General features: G+C 43.5%; 1 protein-coding gene across 1 annotated transcript in view; it reads left to right on the forward strand.

Annotated features, from left to right (window-relative positions):
* WDHD1 (WD repeat and HMG-box DNA binding protein 1) overlaps positions 1-19584 on the forward strand; it is a 52955-nt gene extending 33371 nt beyond the window's left edge. Inside the window, exons 17-26 of the mRNA XM_032770371.2 lie at positions 411-525; positions 2511-2642; positions 3526-3746; positions 12127-12254; positions 13674-13730; positions 14001-14044; positions 14194-14352; positions 14788-14912; positions 17012-17147; positions 18631-19584. Of these exons, the coding sequence (XP_032626262.1) occupies positions 411-525; positions 2511-2642; positions 3526-3746; positions 12127-12254; positions 13674-13730; positions 14001-14044; positions 14194-14352; positions 14788-14912; positions 17012-17147; positions 18631-18834 (1321 nt within the window). The 3' untranslated portion in view covers positions 18835-19584. The remainder of the gene's footprint in view (positions 1-410; positions 526-2510; positions 2643-3525; positions 3747-12126; positions 12255-13673; positions 13731-14000; positions 14045-14193; positions 14353-14787; positions 14913-17011; positions 17148-18630) is intronic.
* The last annotated feature ends 3264 nt before the right edge of the window (positions 19585-22848 follow it).

Genomic DNA, 22848 nt, shown 5'->3' on the forward strand with positions numbered 1-22848 from the left:
TATCTTCAGTTTTTCTGTGGCCCATGTTTCAGATAAATTAGAATGTATAGTTTCTAGAATATACTAAATCGTGTGTTAGAAATTTGCTATGTTTTTATTGTTTGCTGTATTTAAAGTATCTGAAGTGAACAAGAGAATGGAATAGGGTACTCTGGTGCAGCTGACATTGCGGAGCATATGTTCTGGTCATCTCATGAGCTTTTATTTGTTTCACCAGTTGTACATATGTAAAAATATATTTAATCCCATCACTACAATATTGATTTAACAGTTAGGATGTACAATTTTTGTAAATAACAAACCCTGTTAAAATATCTTGTTCCTTCTACAATCTTGGGAGACTTGACTTGCAATTAGGCTTTTCTGTAGATTTTGAGTGGTTTGTATGTGTTTTTGTTTTCCTTGGACAGGTGCATTCCTTGTAAAGGAGCTCGGTTCCCTCCTACACTTCCACGTCCTGCTGTAGCAATTTTATCCTTTAAACTTCCTTACTGTCAAATTACAACAGAAAAAGGACAAATGGAGGTATGTAGACTTTACCAGCAAATTGGGATGAAATTATCTTAAGTGTTCCTAATGAACAGGGGTCCATGTTATTAAAACCCTCACTGCAAAGATGCAAACTATTGAATACATGACAGCACTGAATTAGTGTTCTGCTCCTAGGTCAAGGTTGAGGAACATCGGTAGGATAGTATAGGGAAGCTTCCACTTCTGAAGTCCATCTGTACATAAATAGGGGTCTTTAGTCACCAGGCTGTCAATCTGGCATCTTTCACTAAATTTATTGCAAAATATCTAACCCGTGTAAACAATTTGGGAACCATACTACAAAGAGGCAGTGTAGAGTCTGTGAAAGAGGTCTAGGCATGGAGTTTGTTCAGGTTTGGTAGTTCATGCAAGCTTTTTGTTGTTGAAATAATTGTATGTACCAAGGAGAATAAATATAGAACAAAGCTGATAGAATCAATGTAAGGTTACTCATTAAGAAATGCTATCTCTCTTTGATCATCAAAATCTAATCTGTCTGGTTTTCAAAAGTGATTAACATTTTTTGGCTGCCTTAGTGTTTTGGACCCAACTTGAAACCCATTATAGATGTCTATTTTCAGACAGTGCTGAGCGCCCAACTTTTGAAAATCAGGCTCCTTTAAAGTATTTCACTAAGCACCCAAAATTTAGTCATTCTGAAAATTTTGGTCTTCAGATTTAATTTGTCTCTTAAATAGAGATTAGTTGAAAAAAGATGCAAATGCAGAATATTCCTCGGTATCTCTGCAAAAGATCTGTACTTTGCTTCAAATTCTGCTTTGATTTAAACCTCATTTCAGTTGGGGTGTACATGGTATAAATGGCGCACTGAGTTTTAATCTCCATCTCAGAGGCAATTTCATATGTTTTGAAGTCTGTGCTCATTGATCTATGTATACAGAAGAAGCTTCAGCAAAAAATACCATATTCTCTTGTGAAGTGTTCAATGGTTTTCCTCCATTTTTCAACAGTACTGACTGAATCTGTGTCTCATTGTCCTTGGCAAGCAGTGAAAGAAGGACGTCCTGAACTGTTAATTTGGCTGGAGGGTGCTTGTATTTTAGGTAGTGTCTACACACTATAGGACTGAATGGTTCCCAGTTGATCCAGTGACCATGGACTAGCTTAAACACAAATGGTTCTGTGTGTGCACACTAGCCCTGTTCGTTTGTGTTGCAAACCACTGCAGTTTTGGCCAGTGTCCATGCTAGTGCTGTTTTATACCGTTTCACTTATAATGCCTTCTGGTATTCTATCCTACAATTTCTGTTACAGCTCCGAGAAGCAGTGGATTCTGGAGATTTTGAAAGGCTGCCAATGCACTGTAGAACAGTAGTAGTAGGAATGTTTGAACTGTTTTATTCTGAATGGTTTAGCATTGTCCACTCTAGCACTAAACTGGTGAAGCTTCAGATAGTTCAGATTAGACCAGCTGTGAACAAGTATCATACAAGTGGCATTTGTTGTGCATGTAAGCTGTTTGGAGCTAGGGTTACCAAATCTCCAGGATTGTCCTGGAGTCTCCAGGAATTAAAGATTAATGTTTAATTAAAGATCATGTCATGTGATGAAACCTCCAGAAACACATACAACCAACATTGACAACACTATTTGGAGCACTTTTGTGTGTGGACTTGCTGTGTTTTACAAGCATGCCATAAAGTTAGAATCATAAGACTGGAAAGGACCTTGAGAGGTCATCTAGTCCAGTCCCCTGCACTCATGGCAGAACTATTTTATAGACCTTAATCATTTTTGTTGCTCTTCTCTAGACTCTCTCCAGTTTATCCAATTTGTTCTTAGTGTGGCATATTTTCTTTTGCAGATAAAGGCTTAAGGACAAATATCTATCACTTGCCCCAATAGGATGTGAAAAGAAACATTAGAGAATAATTTGATACAAGTTGGTGGAAAGTATTAAGCACTTTTTTTTTTTCCTGGCGTTTAATATGCTTTTTTTTCCTCTCTCTCTTATTCAGGAACAATTTTGGCGTTCAGTACTGTTTCACAACCACTTGGATTATTTATCAAAAAATGGATATGAATATGATGAAAATGCTAAAAATGAGGCAGCAAAAGAACAGCAGGAGCTTTTAATGAAATTGTTTGCTGTAAGTAAAATTTAAATGCAAAAGAAATTAAAGCTTATTGTAGAGCATTAATTTTCAGTAGATGGTATTTGATGCTGTTTAATTATGGATAGCTACTTTGTCATTTTCTTCCATGTGTAGAGTTATCCACCTCACACACTGTATGATTTTAGTCTCACTGTTGCTTTTCAATTGTGGAAAAGGTGGTGTACCGTGAGAACTCCTCCTTTTTTTCGCTATACAATTAAGTATTGTTGGCACTTTCTGCGTAATAAGTCTAGCACCAGAATACTATAGGTGTTGCAGGGTCAGAATTGAATTGTGTTGGCAGTGCTATGTGAAATGTTTGCATAGTTCCTGCCCACATTGTGTAAATCTTGTTTACTTCTCTTATACATGTAGTCCCATTGAAATCAGTAACTCTAATCAAGAGAGTCAGGAGAGCAGGATTAGGTCTATCCTTTGTTGTTGAAGGCAGTGTTGTTAAATTTTCACTGTCATGATTACTAAATTTCCAGCATTTTTTTTAATAAATGAAAGCCTTAATTGATGGGCTTGCATACTCATGCATGCTCCCTATTAAAAAAGCTATTTTGAATTTCAAGGCTCTCTCGCGCGCTCTCATTCGCTATTTGTGTGTGTGTGTGTGTGTGTGTGTATATATATATATATAAATAAAAAATTGGCCAATAGGTCTGTGTTGCCTAAGAAAAGTTACTGTCCTTACAAATGACTAGGAGCTATAAGGTATATATATATACAGGTGTCTGGCTAAGCTATGCCCCTTATGAGATATTAAATTGGTGGTGGTTAGTGCCATTACTACGATTAATTATTCTCTGGGGGTTATTCTAGGAAGCATGCCTATGGAGTATGTAACTAAAGGATTATTTTTCTTTGTTAGCTTTCTTGTAAACTGGAACGTGAATTTCGTTGTGTGGAGCTTGCTGATTTCATGACCCAAAATGCTGTCAATTTAGCTATCAAGTATGCATCTCGCTCTAGAAAACTAATATTAGCCCAACGGCTGAGTGAGATGGCTGTAGAGAAAGCGACAGAGATGGCAGCACCTGAAGAAGATGATGAGGAGGAGGAGGAGGATTTCCGAAATCATCTGAATGCTGGGTAAAAAGAATTTTGACATGATAAAGGAACCTGCAAGGTTTTTTTTAATATGGATAGATTCAAAATTATGGTGCAGTCAATCCAATTTTATTGTCCAGTGCTATAACTTGCAATATATTTATTAGTGTTATGACAATCGGCTCTAATCCTAGTATAATTCTACTCTAAAAATTGTCTCTATAAAAGTAGAGCTGTGTTGTTCAATAGCTTTACTCCCTCTGGGGATTCATTGCAATAAGTTAGCTCTGAAGAGCCAGCAAAGCTAGAGAGAGTGGATTGGTTCATTTCCTGCGTATGTGTTGTTGGAAGAATTTTTATTTGTCGCTCAGTTACCATACTAATGATGGTGGTATTTGAACCTATATAGAACAGAATAGAACTAAGTTCTGATTGCAAACTACTGTTGATGATGCATTAGGCTGAAGGAACTCAGATCAATTTCTTGAGATTCTAGGCTGGGTTGGCAGTGTAGGGACTTAAGGCTAGTCTACACACAAAACTGATCCTGAAATAACGAGGTCAGTTTGATGCACACCTTTTGTTATTAATGTCCACACGCAGACTTGCACCAAAATAACAAAAATTGTGACTTAAAACCAAGTTAGTTATTTCAGTGCAAGAATGTGGTAGAACAGCCTTTAGTTGCGATTTACAGCCAAAGTGGATATTCCTCACAGTCCCTGTCCCCCTAGGACTAGACAGAGGATTAGAGGTGGTATTAGATGGCGTCACTAATCCAGTGATAGAAGCTTTCACAGCCTTTCACCAGCGGTGAGATAATGGCATAACAGTACAGTGCATAAAATTAGGAAGCTTATTTTGGTAGAAAGAAGTTTAATTTTGCAACAAGTCAAGGCCCATACATAAAAATGTCTGCAGGTTTACTTTGGAATATGTGACTACAAACAGGATGATAACTCCCTTTCATGTAGTCTGCTCCAGCTTCCCGGTTCATGAATGGAAGCCACAGTCTAATGTTGATGATTTCAGTCTCTTCTAGGGTTGGATTATATCACAAAAACTAGATTTTTCTTATTGTCAGATTCAGTTGTTGCTGTAAGATTCTTGTTGGAAAAAGATAGCTTCTGTTTACATATACACACATCTTAGTAATCAGCAAAGATTGAGAGAGTATTACAGAAAATATACTTGGTAATTTAATGGGATTTCAGTAAAATATAAGATCATATTTTCAACATTTGCTGCCTAAATTGCAGTTTGAAAATATATGCATCCAGTTATTTGGCTTTTTATTTGAATGAGTAGTTCTTCTTCGAGTGCTTGCTCATATCGATTCCAATTAGGTGTGCGCGCGCCGCGTGCACGCTCGTCGGAAGATTTTTACCCTAGCAACACTCAGTGGATCGGCTGGGCGCCCCCTGGAGTGGCACCGCTATGGTGCTGGATATATACCCCTGCCGACCCAGCGGCCCTTCAGTTCCTTCTTACCGCCCGTGACAGTCATTGGAACTGTGGAGTGCGGCTTTGCTGATCTCCACATCCTAGCTACTCGTAGTTCTTTACTGTTACTGTGTCTATAGTTCGAGTTCTTATAGTTATAGTTAGTCCTTATCTTTATAGTTAGTGTATATAGTTCAGGGGGGATCGGGGATTAGCCCCTTTCCTCCACCCCAGTGCAGGCCCATGCCCAAGGCACCGGGATTCAAACCTTGCTCGGCGTGCCAAAAGCCGATGCCAATAGGGGATCCCCACGACTCCTGCCTCAAGTGTCTAGGGGAATCCCACCTTCCTGATAAGTGCCGCATTTGCAAGTCCTTTAAACCAAGGATGAAGAAGGAGTGGGACTTTCTATTGAAGCAGCTCCTCATGGAGTTGGCGCCGAGCGCCCAACAGACTGCTTCAGTAAGGAGTGCCCCTCCGGCACCCGACCGCTCCGGTACCAAGAAAGAGTCCTGGCACCGACCCTTACCGGCACCGACATCTGCTCGGCACCGCTCCCTGTCCCCGAGACCTGGGAAGCAATATAGTGCCTCAACTTCGGCTGCATGGAAGGAGTGCTCTTCCAAGACGGCTCGTCCGGCACCGTCATCTGCCGCGGCACCGTCGACTGTAACTCCACAGATTGCGGCTCCGTCAAGCTCGGCACCGTCGATTCCGGTCCCACAAAGGCTGTTGAGTCCGGTTCCCGACAGCTCCCTGGCTCATGCTGTGGTAGAGCTTGGCCTCCCTTCTACGCCAGAGACCTTCTCCACGGCAAGGGAGCTCATCGCAATGATGGAGTCAACACAGCCTCAACCCCTGGCACCGCGGGTCATACAATCCATCGGCAAGCCGGCCATGGTAAGGCCTCCTTCCATTGGTCCACCCAGAGAGACGTCATTCAAGATCTCCGTCTCACAGACGCTCTCAATCGTGCCGTTCCCGCTCTCAGAACCGCTCGCAGTCCCGGCACTGCTGTCCATCACGGCACCGGTCGCACTCGCAGCACCTTTCGGCATCTCGGTCACCGCACAGATACTCCCTGGTACCGATCCGGCTCACGGTACTGATCTCAGCACCATGTATCCCGCAGTCGCTCCAGATGAAGGGACTCAAGATCTCGGTCAACCTCCCGGCACCGATATAGTAGAAGGTCCCGATCTCGCTCGCGGTACTGTTATAGCTCCCGGTACCGATCCCCGGAACCGCCCCGGGCCCGAGCGTCGAGATCAGTGGCGCCATCTCGGGGCCTATCGGCACCGCCGTGGCCTTCCAGACACATATCGGTGTCATTGCAGGCTGGTAGCACATCCTATCATCAGGAGCGTAACTCTGACGTCCTCAGCCATATATTCTCGGAGAGACAGAGCCACGAGGCACCGCTTATCACTGGTCCTTCTGGACACCATGGGCATACCACCAAAGCCAAGGTGCGCCATCAGTGGCTCAACAGTTGACCCCATCAGAACACCGGGCACCAGAGGCGACAGTAAGCCGCTCTCCACCCACAGACACGGGCGAGGCGCCAATACCATCTGCAGTCGCTGAGGTTCCACCGGATGCAGATGATGCCCATCAAGTGCAGGAGCCACCACAGGACCCTTTGGTCCCGGGCCTCTCCTCCTCGCCTGATGAGGCGGTGGTGGGGACATCCTCCTCAGGCCCTCCACCAATTGACCTCAGGGCCCATCAGGACCTTCTGCACCGAGTAGCTCAGAATATGAACTTTCAGGTGGAGGAGGTCCCTGAAATAGAGGACCCAGTTGTGGACATCCTATCGGCTGATGTACCTACTAGAGTCGCTCTTCTGTTCATCCGCACTATACAAGCTAATGTAGACACCATTTGGCAATCCCCAGCTTCAATTCCACCTACAGCAAGGGGAGTAGAGAGGAAATATATGGTCTCCTCAAAGGGGTACGAATATCTCTACAGTCACCCACCTCCTTGCTCTCTAGTTGTCCAATCGGTGAACGAACGGGAGCATCATGGCCGGCCAGCCAGCCCTGTCTCTTGAGTCAAAGGAGGCTAGGTGTATGGACCTACTAGGCCGCAAAATATACTCGGCCAGGGGTCTCCAGCTTAGGGTGGCGAACCAACAAGCCCTCCTAAGTAGGTATAACTTTAACACTTGAGTGTCCCTGGGAAAGTTTACGGAGCTTCTTCCCCAGGAGTCCCGTCAAGAATTCATGGCCCTACTTGAGGAGGGTAAAAAGGTAGCGAGAACCTCCCTCCAGGCCTCTCTGGATGCAGTGGACTCTGCAGCCAGAACTCTGGCGTTAGGAGTAATGATGAGGCGTATCTCCTGGCTACAAGTATCTGGCCTTCCCCCTGAATTGCAACAAACTATTCAGGATTTACCCTTTTGAGGGCCAGGGCCTCTTCTCAGACAAGACTGACCCCAGGTTGCAAATCCTGAAGGACACACGCCGGTGACCCAACGCAGGGCCTTCAGGCCCCAGCTACACCGTCCTTACACCCAGACTAGGCCGCGTCAGGACGTTACTAGAAGGGGTGGCAGGGGGAATCGTCGGAGACAGTCTGGCCCTCAAGGAGCTCAAAATCAGGCACCCCCTAAACCACCAGTGGGGCCTAAGCAGAACTTTTGATGGGATGCCCGAGGACGGCCCACTAGTTACCCCACCGGATCCTTCTCCTCCGTTTTTCAACCGCCTCTCCCGATTCTTCCCTGCCTGGTCCCAGCTAACTTCAGATTGCTGGGTCCTGCGCACGGTGGAAGAGGGATACCACCTCCAGTTTGCCTCAACCCTGCCTTCCCACCCTCCCTACCCGTCCCTCTTCAGGGACCCCTCTCATGAGCAATTCCTCCTACAAGAGAGCCAGTCGCTCCTAGCCATGGGAGCCATAGAGGAGGTGCCAAAGGACATGAGAGGCAAGGGGTTTTATTCCCGCGACTTCTTAATCCCCGAGGCAAAGGGAGGTCTACGACCAATCCTAGACCTGCGAGAACTCAACAAATTCATGATAAAGCTGAGGTTCCGCATGGTATCCCTGGGGACCATTATCCCATCCCTGGATCCGGGAGACTGGTATGTCACCCTCGATATGAAGGACGCGTATTTCACATCACAATTTACCCACCACATAGATGGTACCTCCGTTTTGTGGTCAACCACCAGCACTTCCAGTTTACTGTACTTCCGTTTGGCCTTTCTACAGCTCCGCGTGTCTTCACAAGTGCATGGCTGTAGTCGCCGCCTCCCTCCACCGTCGGCGAGTACATGTATACCCGTATCTCGACGATTGGCTCATTCGAGGGACTTCCCAATGACAAATATTACAGCACCTGCACATCGTCAGAGACCTCTTCAGGAGCCTAGGTCTCATGATCAACATGGAAAAGTCTACCCTCATGCCATCGCAGAGAATAGACTTCATTGGAGCGGTTCTGGACTGCAATCTGGCCAGAGCCTGCCTCCCGCAGTCGCGTTTTCAGACAATGGCTTAATTAATCCGAACTCTTCAAACCTTCCCGACAACGTCGGTGCGCACCTGCCTCAGCCTAGTAGGTCACATGGCCTCCTGCACCTTCGTGACCAAGCATGCCAGGCTATGCCTCTGTCCCTTCCAAGCCTGGTTTGCTTCAATGTACCAACCACGCAGAGACAGCCTGGACTCGGTGCTCACTATCCCCAGGAAGGTTCTGGGCTCCCTAACCTGGTGGCTAGACCCCACTCTAGTCTGTGCAGGGATGCCATTCCACCCAGCTCAACCCTCGATGGCCCTAACCACGGACGTGTCATCTCTGGGTTGGGGTGCACACCTCGAGGGACTCTGCACTCAAGGCCTCTGGTCACCTCAAGAACTGGCTTTACACATTGTCAAAGTTAGATTCAGGACTCACAATTTGTCAGACCACTCTGTTTATTAGCGCAGCGCTCCGCCAATAACATTCAGAATATGTGAGTGCCATGCAAGGCCTCAACAGTCTTATTTATACAGCTAAAAGAGCAGGAGTTAGACTAAAGAACAAAGAAGCAAAAGACAGGAAAAATTACCTGTGACACAGCATGCATATCCTACTTCCTTACTGATTGGTATTGATCTAAGGCTAATACTTTTCCAATTGCCCTTAAACGGTGCAATTGTTCTATGCTAATGTCTGTGTTCCTGACACCTGGATTGCAACATTCCAACAATTTTGCTTAAAGGTGCAGACAACATTTCTTTAATTCTTTCTATTCTTACAATATAATTCATTCTACTTTCACAACATCAATGTGTGGGAGCTGAGAGCAGTTCGCCTAGCATGCTAGGTGTTTCGAGACCATCTCCAAGGCCGTTGTGTATCAGTGTTCACGGACAACACAACGGCCATGTTTTACATAAACAAGCAGGGCGTAGCACGCTCCTCCCTCCTTTGCAAAGAAGCCATCCACCTTTGGAACTTTTGCATAGCCCACTCCATCGAATTGGTAGTGTCTTTTCTCCCAGGAATCCAGAACACCCTGGCAGATCACCTCAGCAGATCCTTTCTGTCTCACGAGTGTTTGATTCGCCCGGACGTCATCCATTCTGTTTTCCAGAAGTGGGGGTTTCCCCACATAGACCTATTCGCCTCCCAAGAGAACAGGAAATGCCAAGTGTTCTGCTCCTTCCAGGGATGGTCCCCGGGCTCCCTCTCAGACGCATTCCTGATCCCGTGGAAGAGGCATCTACTTTATGCCTTCCCACCATTTCCACTCGTCCACAGAGTCCTACTCAAGCTCCGCAGGGACAGAGCCCACCTGATCCTCATTGCTCCAGCGTGGCCGAGACAACACTGGCACACCACGTTGTTCGACCTCTCAGTGGCAGACCCAATTTCCCTGCCACTCTGGCTGGACCTCATAACACAGGACTTCGGCAGGCTTCCGGACCTGCAGTCCCTTCATCTCACAGCTTGGTTGCTGCGTAGTTGAGCCAGTCTGAATTGCATTGCTCTCCCTCGGTCCAACAAGTGCTCTTGGGCAGTAGGAAGCCTCCCACTAGGATGACATATCTCACCAAGTGGAAGCGTTTCTCCTGTTGGTGCGCTCAGCGTAACTTAGTCCCCAGGCAGGTATCTGTTCCCACTGTCCTGGACTACCTCTGGTCCCTAAAAGAGCAGGGCCTAGTGGTCTCTTCCGTAAAGGTGCATCTGGCAGCCATTTCTGCCTTCCATCCGGGGGAAAATGACCAATCAGTCTTCTCTCACCCTATAGTCTCAAGGTTCCTCAAAGGACTGGAATGTTTGTACCCTCAAGTTAGACGCCCGACCCCTACCTGGGATCTAAACCTGGTGCTAGCCAAGCTTATGGGTGCCCCTTTCGAGCCACTGGCTACCTGCTCACTGCTGTACCTTTCCTGGAAGACAGCCTTCCTCGTTGCTATTACTTCGACGAGACGAGTATCTGAGCCTCGGGTTTTGACAGTGGACCCCCCGTACACTGTATTCCATAAGGACAAGGTACAGCTGCGACCGCACCCCTCTTTCCTCCCTAAGGTGCTGTCTGCCTTTCATGTCAACCAAGACATCTTCCTCCCAGTCTTCTTCACGAAGCCGCACTCATCGCGTTGGGAACAACAGCTACACACCCTGGATGTCCGCAGGGCTCTAGCCTTTTATATCGAGAGAACCAAACCCTTCCAAAGGTCACTTCAGCTCTTTGTAGCTGTCGTGGACCGGATGAAAGGCTTACCAGTCTCTTCCCAACGGATTTCATCTTGGGTAACATCCTGCATTCGCACATGCTATGAATTGGCTCACGTTCCGGCTAGCCACCTCACCACCCACTCTACTCGGGTGCAAGCTTCATCTGCTGCCTTCCTGGCCCACGTCCCCATCCAGGAAATATGTCAGGCAGCTACCTGGTCATCAGTTCACACCTTTGCCGCACATTACGCGTTGGTTCAACAGTCCAGAGATGATGCAGCATTTGGCTCAGCAGTTTTGCATTCTGCAACATCTCGCTCCGACCCCACCGCCTAGGTAAGGCTTGGGAATCACCTAACTGGAATGGATATGAGCAAGCACTCGAAGAAGAAAAAACGGTTACTCACCTTTTTAACTGTTGTTCTTCGAGATGTTTTGCTCATATCCATTCCAAACCCACCCTCCTTCCCGTCTGTTGGAGTAGCTGGCAAGAAGGAACTGAAGGGCCATTGGGTCGGCAGGGGTATATATCCAGCGCCATAGCGGCGCCACTCCAGGGGGCGCCCAGCCCACCCACCGAGTGTTGCTAGGGTAAAAATCTTCCAACGAGCGTGCATGTGGCGCGCGCACACCTAATTGGAATCGATATGAGCAACACATCTCGAACAACCGTTACAAAGGTGAGTAACCGTCTTTTTGTGCATGTAATTGGCATGTATGCTCAATTAAATGATTAGTCTTGAAAACTTGGCCCATTTATATTGTTGCAAATTGTCAACGCTATATAGCAGGAGATCTCAGATACTTTATCCCTTTCCTCAATAGTTAGCACCTTTCTCATTAACTCTTCCTTCAAAAATGGTTGCAATGTTCTTCTTACTCAGAGCGCACCTTACTCTTGCCTGTCTTGGGGAGTAAGGTAAAATTGTGTGGCTCTGTCTTTGAGCCTTTGAGTTCTGGAGGTCAGTGCAGGCTGTTTTAATTCAGTATTGTGAACTTCAAGAGAACACACAGGCACATGTGATCCCACTTAGTGTCATAGGAGTACTGTGTTGGTGGCACTGACGTAGTTATTGATATTTAATTTATTAAACCCTTGAATTGTTTTGACTGTCTTATCACAGATTAATCAATAGCATAATAATAATAAAAAAAAGCCCAGACTGTTTTCATTTTATTAAAATTAATACATAAATGTAACTTGGTCTCACTTTATTCCTTTCTGTTAATGAGCGTTCCTCTTGCCCTTTTGGATGAGGTGGAGTTTTATGCACAGCCTCATTAAAATTAATTATTTCCACTTAGTTATAGCAGCTCTACAACAGAGTGGAGCCAGCCTCGAGTCAGAAACCTGTACGAACAAGATATGGAAGACAGCAAGGAAGCTGATGCAGTTGAGGAAGTGGAAGAAATGCCAGAAATGCAAAAATTTAGTAAGAAACTTCTTGGGCAGGTTGGGAAGTTTACACCGATCTTTGTTTTACAGACTTTATAAGAGTTTTTCATTGTGGAAATTCCCCTCATAACTTTATAAAATGGATTGGATGATAACACAACAATTTATATAGCATTTAACATTTTTAAAGAATTAATTTTCAGGGCACCAATCTGAGGTAGATAAGTATCATCTCCATCTTACAAGGAAAGTGAGGCACAGATGTTAAGTGACACAGCAGGTCAGACACATACGTGGAGCCCTGCATGGATACAAAATTTGTATCCGCAACCAAGCTGTAATCCACAAAAATGATCTGCGGATATAAAGCTGATATCCGCAGATTTGCAAGGCTTTAGATATAAAATTTGGATCCTCATCCATCCGTGATCTGCAAAAATGGTCAGTGGATATCCATACCTGTGGATGCAAAGCAGATAGCAGCAGATTTGTCGTGCTCTACACATAGGGTCTGATTCAAAGCCCACTGAAGTCAATGGAAAGAAATAAGGATTCTTGACTCCAGTTAGGACACTAACCATTAGACATGTTCTGTCTGGTTTGAACATCCCAGTTTAACTATGTTACTATCATTGCATTTTTTGTATGGTTTCATTTTTAACAATAGCACCTACTGACTTCTGGGTCACCTGATGGAACTGTTTCCTTGGTTTCAATTCAGCTCTTACATGGGCTGAATTAACAGAATGAAGGCACACCTTGGCTGTGTCCTCTCCCTGGCTGCCAATGCCCATTTTCTGGGGCACCTGAAGGAAAAGGGTTATAGGGAGCTTGTGATGCTCTGCTATATCTTTACTATCACCTCCAGACAGACTTTCTAGCACGCATCTCCTTGTGCTCTTTCCATTTCCTGCCTTCTGTGTATTAATACATATTTAGTAATATGAATGCTTTGGACTCTAAGATGGAGGGGTTGGAGGGGAAATAATCACTGAACTACAGTGTAGCACATGCTTGCCATATTTTTTTGGAGGAGTGAAGAGTGCAAACACTGAAACTTGCTTTGAAGACCTGCAGTTATAAGTTTGTTTTTTCTTTTCTTAGTATGCTCTTTTCTATATTATGGTAACATTTTAAGTACTAGAAATTCTTTTAAATAAATGCTGTTGCTTCTACTGCTCAGAAAGATGAAGTTTAAGGGGGGTTATCCATAAAAGTGGCAAAGTAAAGCTTAGCTTATCAAAATAAATACTCAGCTCTTTCCTTCTTAGAAAAGGTGAGTCCAAATAGGGATACAATTATTTAAATGTGTCTGTTAAAGCACTTATGCAAATACTAAAATATAAAGTAATGATGAAAGTTACATATGAGTTCACTAGGATTTTTTTAAAAGACTTGTGCTGTTTTAATACATCCATTTTGTTATGAATTTAAAATGCATCGTTTTATTCTGAAGGACAAAATCCATTCTGCAAAACTGTAGGATTGCCAGAAATGTCTACTCCTAAATCTGGTGAGTAAATCTCATTTTATTCCAATAAGAAAATGTTGTTGTCAGGTCTATCATTTTGTTGTCATTATCTACCCATGTGCCTTTCCTCCTGTTTCCTAACATTCTAGTAAAAGTGCAGAACTTTCAGTTTTCATTTAACAGGCCGGAATACTTTTATTTTTCTAATTAAGGAAATAAAATTATAAATGTTCCATTTAAACATATGAAACACACACAATACTTTGCAGATTTTCATGTGGTGTTGTTTTTTTCCCTTTTCTGTAACAAAAGCTGTAATTACATCTAGCAGTCAAGGACGAGTCAATCCCTTCAAGGTAAGAATTTTGCGGTTCATCTGATAGTGGGTTGTGGGTTTTTTTGCTTTTTTTTTTAAGTTAAGATTTTCATATAAAAGAAATTCTTTGAAAAGAAGACTTCCTTTTGTGACTGAAAATAAAATGCTCCCAACTATTTGTTACTTTAGGTATCGGCTAACCAAAAAGACTCAACGGCTCACTCAGCTAATATTCTAGATAATATGAGCAAGTTCTCCAAGAATACCCCGACACCTAACAGCCGGGCTGTAAACAAACAAAAGTCTCCAGTTATAAAGCCTCTGATCCCCAAGCCCAAATCCAAGCAGGTAATATTTCCAGTCTTTACACTAGTTCAGTGAGCAAAAAGTTAGTGAGTAAAATTGAATTTTCCCTACTCTTATTGTACATAGGAAACACTATTGATTGAATGAAACAACCCAGATGGTAAACTCTGTCCAAGCAGAGTGCAGAAATGTGTAGAACTATACCATGTGCAAACTAAAAAGCAATATGAGATATTTTTTTGTTCATCTGTAGAAAGCATGCCCTTGCAGTGACTTCAGTAGTTATTCTTATTTAATAATAGAGTATTAATAATACACATGTACTGTCTTAAGGTTTTAAACCATCAGTTTAACAGCAGAAACCCTCAGTAAAATCGCTTTTCCTTGGGATGATATGTTTTATATTGTCAGATTTAGACGTATTCACAATGTGTAAATATCACCAGTGAATTTTTCTAAATCTATACATTTTTATAGGCTTTAGCAGCCACTTTTTTCCAGCCCCGTCCACCCCCTGCTGTTGACAAAACAGTAGAAGAAAAAGAAGAAAAGGCTGAAAATACGTTACCTGAAATCCAAGCTGCTGCCACTGAAAACAAGCGGTGAGTGAATACAAGGGATTTTGTTTCTCACATAACACTTAATTTTAATTTTGATGTATACACTTGACACAATTTCAGAAATGTCTGCATTTCTAATATCAGGCTTGTTAATTGTTGCTTTTTCATTTTTCTCATTTGCACATTAATATTCTTTAATTCTTTAGACCTGTCTAGTCTCAGGGTACGTGTGCTTTGCAGCCTGGGGTGTGAATTGTAACTCTGAGATGTACCCATGCTAGCTGTACTCTAGCTAGCTTGCTAAAAATAGAAGTGAGGATGCTGCAGCGTGGGCTTCAGCACTTGCTGCACAAGTGAGTTACATACCCAGCAGGGTCAGGTGGACTTGTGCAGCCCGCACTGAAGCCTGTGCTGCAGCATCCTCACTTCTGTTTTTAGCAAGCTAGCTAGATTATATCTACATGAGCTGCCATTCACATCCCAGGCTGCAATGTTAACTTACCCTAGAAGTGTTGTATTTTTTTAAAAGTTTGGTTTGAACATTTTGGAACATAGGTATATCTCCATATATTATCATCTCATAGAACTGGAAGGGACCTTGAAAGATCATCGAGTCCAGTCCCCTGCCTTCACTAGCAGGACCAAGTACCATCCCTAACAGATTTTTGCCCCAGATCCCTAAATGGCCCCCTCAAGGATAGAACTCACAACTCTGTTTAGGAGGCCAATGCTCAAACCACTGAGCTACCATGAGCTATCAAAGTGGTGTGTCAGCACTTCTCTTATAGTCATCGTTGGAGTCTCACTAGCTAATTGAGTGAAAACTTAGCTGCCTCGCCTCTAGCAGTAGTCATTACACATAAAGATTGTGGGAACGATTTCTGATGGCATTGGAATGAGACAAAGCTGTATAAAACCATGATAAGAGCATTCATTAATAAGTTTTCACAGTTGTGAAGGCACTTTTAGGATCTTAGCTGGCTGCTATTTATAGTACATGTATTGTCAAACCTGTCTCTGCATAAAACAAATTGTGTGATTGTAAGGAAAATACAGTGAAAGCATAGAATGTTGCACGTCTCCCAGTAGTTATAGAAAACCCGTTCACAGCTGATTTTGTGTCACTTTGAGATAGGTGCATTCGTATGTGACTGATAGTCATGTACAATGTGTAATGTAAGTTTTAGGCCCTCAGCCATGATTTCTGCCTGGGTATTATTTATGCATCTGATATTGATTGTTGAACAATAGATTAAGCCATGCTGCTGTGCTAGATTGAAGTACTGGAAGTATTTACATTTGAAACATTTCCTGACATCTAAAATCTAAATCTAAAAGCTTCACAAGAGGTTCCAGATTCATAGGAGACTTGCATGAAAGTCTCCAATTTGAAAAGAGAACTTTGTGGCAGAGATCTTCGGAGACATTTTAAAGCAGTGGTGGGCAACCTGCAGCATGCAGCCCATCAGGGTAATCTGCTGACAGACCACCAGACAGTTTGTTTACATTGACCGCAGGCTGTAGGTTGACCACCACTATTTTAAAGTCAAGTACTCTATTTTAAAAACACGCAGACTTGGCCTGTTGCTGCAGACCTACTGGTGAACTGTTCTGAAGAGCAAAAAGAACAGGAGTACTTGTGGCACCTTAAAGACTAACACACTTATTTGAGCATAAGCTTTCGTGGGCTACAGCCCACTTCATCGGATGCATAGAATGGAGCATACAGTAAGAAGATATTTATACATACAGAGAACATGAAAAGGTGGAAGTATTCATACCAACTGTAAGAGGCTAATTAATTAAGAAAAGCTATTATCAGCAGAGGAGAAAAGCTTTTGAAGTGATAATCAAGATGGTCCATTTAAGACAGTTGACGTGAAGGTGTGAGGATACTTTAACATGGGGAAATAGATTCAATTAATGTAATGACTGAGCCATTCCCAGTCTCTGTTCAAACCTAAGTTAATGGTATCTAGTTTGCATATTAATAGAAACTGCTGAGTATGCTGACTTGCTTTTCTAGACAGGATCTCTGTGGCAATAAAAAACACTCTAATCAGTTCTTGTTGCAAATGCTATTTTTGTAAAGTTGTTCTGTAGGCTTCATATGCTGGAAATTATTTTTGTGATAATTTTAGACCAAAGACAGGATTCCAAATGTGGCTAGAAGAAAACAGAGAGAGTATTTTGGCAGATAATCCTGATTTGGAGGAAGCAGACATAATAAAAGAAGGCATGAGTCGATTTAGAGTGCTGTCATCTGATGAAAGGATGGTAAGAAAGCCGTGTTGCACTATATTTTTCAAGAATTGTTTCTCTTTTACCACTGAATCCTGTGGAAATTCCAGTTTTGAAATTTCCTTAAATGCTGCTGCTCTCCATCCGGACTCAAAATATTATACCAGGCCAAATCCCAAAATACATGCTTTAATTATCAGCCAGATCTTAATAAATTGTTTATTTTCATAATGATTTAGAGGAAGGAGTAATGTTTACAATAGTAAATTGCAGATATGAAATCAGATTTGGAGAGGATGCAGAGACTAGGAAAGGAAGGAATTTAAAAGTTCAGCGAAGTAGTCAAGAATTAGTAAGGTGAGAGAAAAGGTAAAAACACCAAGCGGAAGTTCAAACTGAGAGAATACTTGTTACAAAGGAGAAATATTGAGAAAGGCCTAGATGTGATCACAAGTAGCAATTAGACAAGCACTTACAGTCTGAAGGTGTAGCAAATGCCATAATGGTATGTATAAATAAGCTGCGGCATGTAAGAGCAAGGAGGTAATAGTTCTTCACAAAGCCTTGGTTAGACCATGTTTATGTGAAATCGTTGTGTGCAGCATTGTCTTGTCTTGTTTTCCTTTACATGTCTTTTCTGTAACAAATAAGAAAACTTTGCTATTTTGGACTTGTAGCGATCTCATGGTGCAAATGTTTAGTGATATCCAAATTTCACCTGCAAAAACAAACGGACCAAGGCCTGAATAAAACCTGGTTTTTAAAATGTATAGACTACAGAAATCAACAAAAAAGAATACGAGTACTTGTGGCACCTTGGAGACTAACAAATTTATTGGAACATAAGCTTTCGTGGGCTACAGCCCACTTCATTGGATGCATGTAGTGGAAAATACAGTAGGAAGATATAGAGAGAGATATATCTACAATATATACACAGAGAACATGAAACAATGGGTGTTACCATACATACTATAAAGCGAGTGATCAGTTAAGGTGAGCTATTATTAGAAGCAGAGAAAAAGAACTGTTGGTAGTGGTAATGAAAATGGCCCATTTTCAGAAATTGACAAGGAGATGTAAGGAACTGGGGGGGGATGGAGGTGATGGTGGTGATGGTGGTGGTTGGGGGGGGAGGGAGGAATTGTTGTGTCACTAACATTTTTTTTGTTGTCAAAATTATTTAAACACAACCTTACCATGGTGTGTGTGCAGTTAGAACAAAGGACCATTGAATAATTTGTCAAGAGTGATCATTAAAATACTACCATTAGTGTTCACAACTAGACTACTTAGGATATTGATGTAAAGAAGAGTCCTGCAGTAGCACAAGCTGGACTCAGGAAGTAATTTCCAACCTTACCAATGTCTCTCAAACCTTAGCGGTGGTCAGTGTAGTCACTATCCCAATGCTGCCTTATTCTGCAGACATTTTATTTCCGTGATTATATGGTAGGATAGTAGAATTCACTATATTATGCTTTGGTTTGAGTTTGTTTAATGTACTTCCTTTTTTAAGATCTGGACAGAGAAAGCCAAAGGAGGAGCAGCTAGTAATTCAGCTGAAGCAAAAAAGCGGAAGCGCCCAGCAGATGCAAAGAACGAGGGGAAAGAGAAACGAGAAGAAAAATCAAAAGAGGACTCCAGTTTGCCCAAAAAACGGAAGCCATTAGATCCATCTATAAATGTCAGATTGTCAGCCTTTGCATTCAAGCAGAGTTAAATCAAAATTGGTACCTTTCCATTGTTTTCTTGTCTCAAGACATTAGTTTCCCCTGTACTGAGAAATTTGCCAACATACTCCAGGTGCACTTGCAAAAAGAGTGAGTGTTTTGTCCTAAACATTCCTTTACAAAGTGGAATGATGGAAATGACGCAGCATCCCTGAGATCCTTGATACAAATAAGTTTTTATATAAAGTGTGTATAGCTGATACAAATAGTGATAATTCATTGATTATTTTGTAGATATAGGGCCAAATTCTGTGATGCTGCTTGGCCTTTGTGTGCCGTACCTCTCATGATATTTGATCCTAAAGCCAGTTAGGCCATGGAGAATCGGCAAAGTGTAAGGATGATCTCTTGGTGTTGTAGAGCCAAAGTAGGGGCTCTTGTGTCACTTACTCTTATCCTGTCAAGGTAGCAAGGAGAAGAAGCAATGGGTGGAGAGAAAGATGCCCCTGTACCATACTGATCTTTGGCTACAGTTTCAACTCCTTGTGATGATTTCCAGCCATTGAGTTCCAGCAGCCTGATTTAGTATTGAAGGTCCATCCATGTACCAAAGCTGTACTGGGAACAGTGGGTGTACAGAGGAGAGATTTAAGCCTTCTTGTGTGTACATGCGTATGCACCTCCCCCAGCCTACACTTTGCGGAAGAGCTCTACCCCAGGATTTGGTCGCTCTTAACTTTTGAATTTGCGGGTTTTGTGTGTAATATTTGTTTAAAATAAAATGTGAACATTTCTGTGTTTAGGTTGGTGGAAGTCTCCTTTTCAATTTTTGCATGTGTGGCAGAGTTCTGACCTTGCTCTCGTGGGTCCTGTGCTTCTAGGCGGTTTATGCTACCCTCAGTGGCTCACTGTGACCCTCCACGTAGCCCTTCTCTCTCTAGGGCCAGGGTTACAGTCTACTGAGCCCTTTTCATCATAGGCCTGCAAGGAGGTTGCTAAGAGAACTCCCACAGTCTCTGTTCAGCCTCCTGTCCTGACAGGGGCCTGACTTCCCCTCCCAGGAGATGTTCCTGTAGTGGTGGGTTGGGGGGAACCTGGGCCGCCCTTCTACTCTGGGTCGCGGCCCAGGGACCCTATGGTAGCAGTTGTTGGCAAGCCAACTTCACGCCAAGATTGCTACATTTCCCTGGGCGCACTTCCCCACAGCTCTCCTGCTCTCCCTTCTCACCCCTTCGTACGGCTCCTTTAATGAATGGTCTGAGGGTCTCAAGTAACCAAGCCTTCAGCCGCACTTCCTCCCCCTGGCTCTCTCTGCCGCTGGAGTGAGCCCTTTAGTATCACAGGGCCTTAAATAGAGTCAGGTGGTACCACTCCTTAGCGTAAGGGCTGTCACCTGACTCTTTGCAGGTTAATTAGAGTCAGGTGTTCTCATTAGCCTGGAGCAGCCCCTGGTCTGGTCAGTCAGGGAACAGAAAACTGTTAATCCAGTGACCAGTATATCTGCCTTCTGCTAGTCTGCTGTACCCAACTGGCCTGGGTCTATCACATGTGTTGCACTAGGAAGTAGACTTGTACCCAGGGCCAGCTCCAGGCACCAGCAAAGGAAGCAGGTGCTTGGGGCAGCCAAAGGAAAGGGGCAGCACGTCCAGGTCGTCGTCAGCAATTTGGCGGCGGGTCCCTCAGTCCTTCTCTGAGCGAAGGACCCGCCGCCAAATTGCCGCCGAAAAAGCAGCGCAGTAGAGCTGCCGCTGAAGTGCCACCAATCGCGGCTTTATCTTTTTTTTCTTGCTTTGCCGCTTGAGGTGCCCAAAAAGCTGGAGCCGGCCCTGCTTGCACCTCCATAGTCAGAAACCAGTTATATACACCATTCTTGCAGATGGATAAAATGCAGTGTCTGATGACTGGAAGTCAAGCACACATTGATTTTGATTTAAGATCTAGGAGTAACAGCTTTAGCTTTTCACTGTAGCAAGTCAAATTTGAAGGGTTACAGTCATTTAGTATATTTTTCTTCCTTCAGTCTGGTAATTCTACTGAGATGTTAAGCTGCTGCCCATTCAGTAGGAATCATGAGTTTGTAGTGTTCAAATCAGTTAGACGCAAGACATAAAACTGAGATTCTGCAAAAACCCCTTAAATCCTAGAGAATTTAAATTTCAGAGGTTAGTGATAAATTGAGAATTTTTGTTCATTTTTAACATTCTTCATTTTGAAAAGCTTGACCTTGAGATTTCAGTGTATCACAGCATTTTTAATTATATGTGGAAAAGTGGAGGTGATTGTGGCAGCTATTGTTGCTAAGAGTAAGCAAATGGAAGAAAATCTGAAGATGTATTAACCCAGTTAATATAAAGCTTAAATAATAATCTAACTGATAAATACAAACTTTTTTCATACTGTTTTTACTCTTACATGCTTTTAAACAAATGACATACATAAGGCATGGTACGCATCAATAAGTAAAAAGAGAAAACAGATTAAGCCTTTCTGGGATCAATATGCAAATACTATTATTATAGAAAATACTAACTGAAGTCCTAAGACTTACACCTATCTCACGTCTGGTCCTGGCAGCATGACAAGTGCAGGAGGTTGGAGCCTTCAATGACCTGACTCCCCACTGCATCTCCAACCATGGTCTGTCCATCTCGCAATCACAGGGTGTGGTTGCAGCACACGTAGATATACGTGAGCTAGCTTTAATCGAGCTAGCTTGAGTACTGAAGCAGTGACACTGTGGGAGTGCATACTTCAAAACAGGCTAGCCCTGCAAGTAATTACCCAGGGTTTGTGGTGGGCTTCTCCAGTCTGTACTGACGCGCATGCTGCTGCTGCTGCTGCTTTACTACTACCAGGACTTGAGCTAGCTCCATCTAAGCCAGCTTGGGTATGTCTACTTAAGCTGCAGTCAGCCCCTATGATTGCAATATAGACACCCTCAGTCTGCTTCTCTAGCACGATCTATATATTTTTAATCTAGAAAGTGTTTATGGCTGTAAATAAGCGTCTTTGACCTGTTGGCAGTCATAGATTTTGTGCTAGCCACCCTTCATTTGGGTTAAATGGAAGAAATAATTGAGGTCCTTGATGGAGTGAGATAGCTAAAACAGTAGAAACCACGGACTAAGGTACTAGATCTCATGGGAAGGGAGAATAGGAGGGATTTCCCTGGGACTGATTGAAATGCTGGGGCATTGATCTGGAGTCCTATGCAGAAAGCCAGAACGGCATTTGTGAGCATGGCCCTGAGAGAGAGCGCTCCTTGGGGCACAGGACACAGTTGCCAACTTTCACGTGGTAAATAAGCACCCTGACTTTCACAATAAGCGAAAGATCAAGCTAATTCGTTTCAAAACAAGGCCAAAACAATCCAATTCCTAAGAACCCCAACGCTCTGTGACTAGAGCCCCTCGGCGTGCAGTCTGGGACTGTGGTGGGCCTGCTGTGCACCCGACTCTTTCCCCCTGTTTGCCCCTTGTCCCTGTTTGTGGGGAGCCAATCAAAAGGGGAAAAAAAAAAAGGCTACAAGCCAAAATCTAGCCAATTAAGCCAAAAACAAGCCCAATTTCTGCATTTTTTCCACAGGTTTGGCATGTCTGACACAGGACTGTCTGCAAAGGCAGCCTTGGAAATCATGAGCAAGGAAACTGCCTGCTGTTGTTTATTCATTCAGTGTTCAGGGAAATAGGACTTTGTGTACATTTCTTTTTAAGTAAACAGGATTGCACTGAGGAAATATCTGATTCACATAATCAATTTCTCTTCCTAATGAGAACAGCCCAGCGAGGCTCTGAATATTGGCTAACCGCTGGGGTCAAGGAGCGACTGTCTTCTCCTTAGTGTTGGTGAGAGAGTCTTTGCCGTGGCTCCTGTCATTTGGAGTGAACTACCTCTTAGCCTCTGTCGTAGCTTCCTACTCAGATTTGAACCTTAGCGTTCATAACCTGAGAAGCTAGCATGAACCCCTCTAAGCTTAATTACCAGCTCAGATCTGATAGGCTGCCACCAGCCAAGAATTTCCAGTGTCTTGGCTCACTCGGGTCTCCCCAAAACCTTCCCTGGGG

Source organism: Chelonoidis abingdonii, chromosome 4 (assembly GCF_003597395.2).
Source record: "Chelonoidis abingdonii isolate Lonesome George chromosome 4, CheloAbing_2.0, whole genome shotgun sequence".
Lineage (NCBI taxonomy): Eukaryota > Metazoa > Chordata > Testudines > Testudinidae > Chelonoidis > Chelonoidis abingdonii.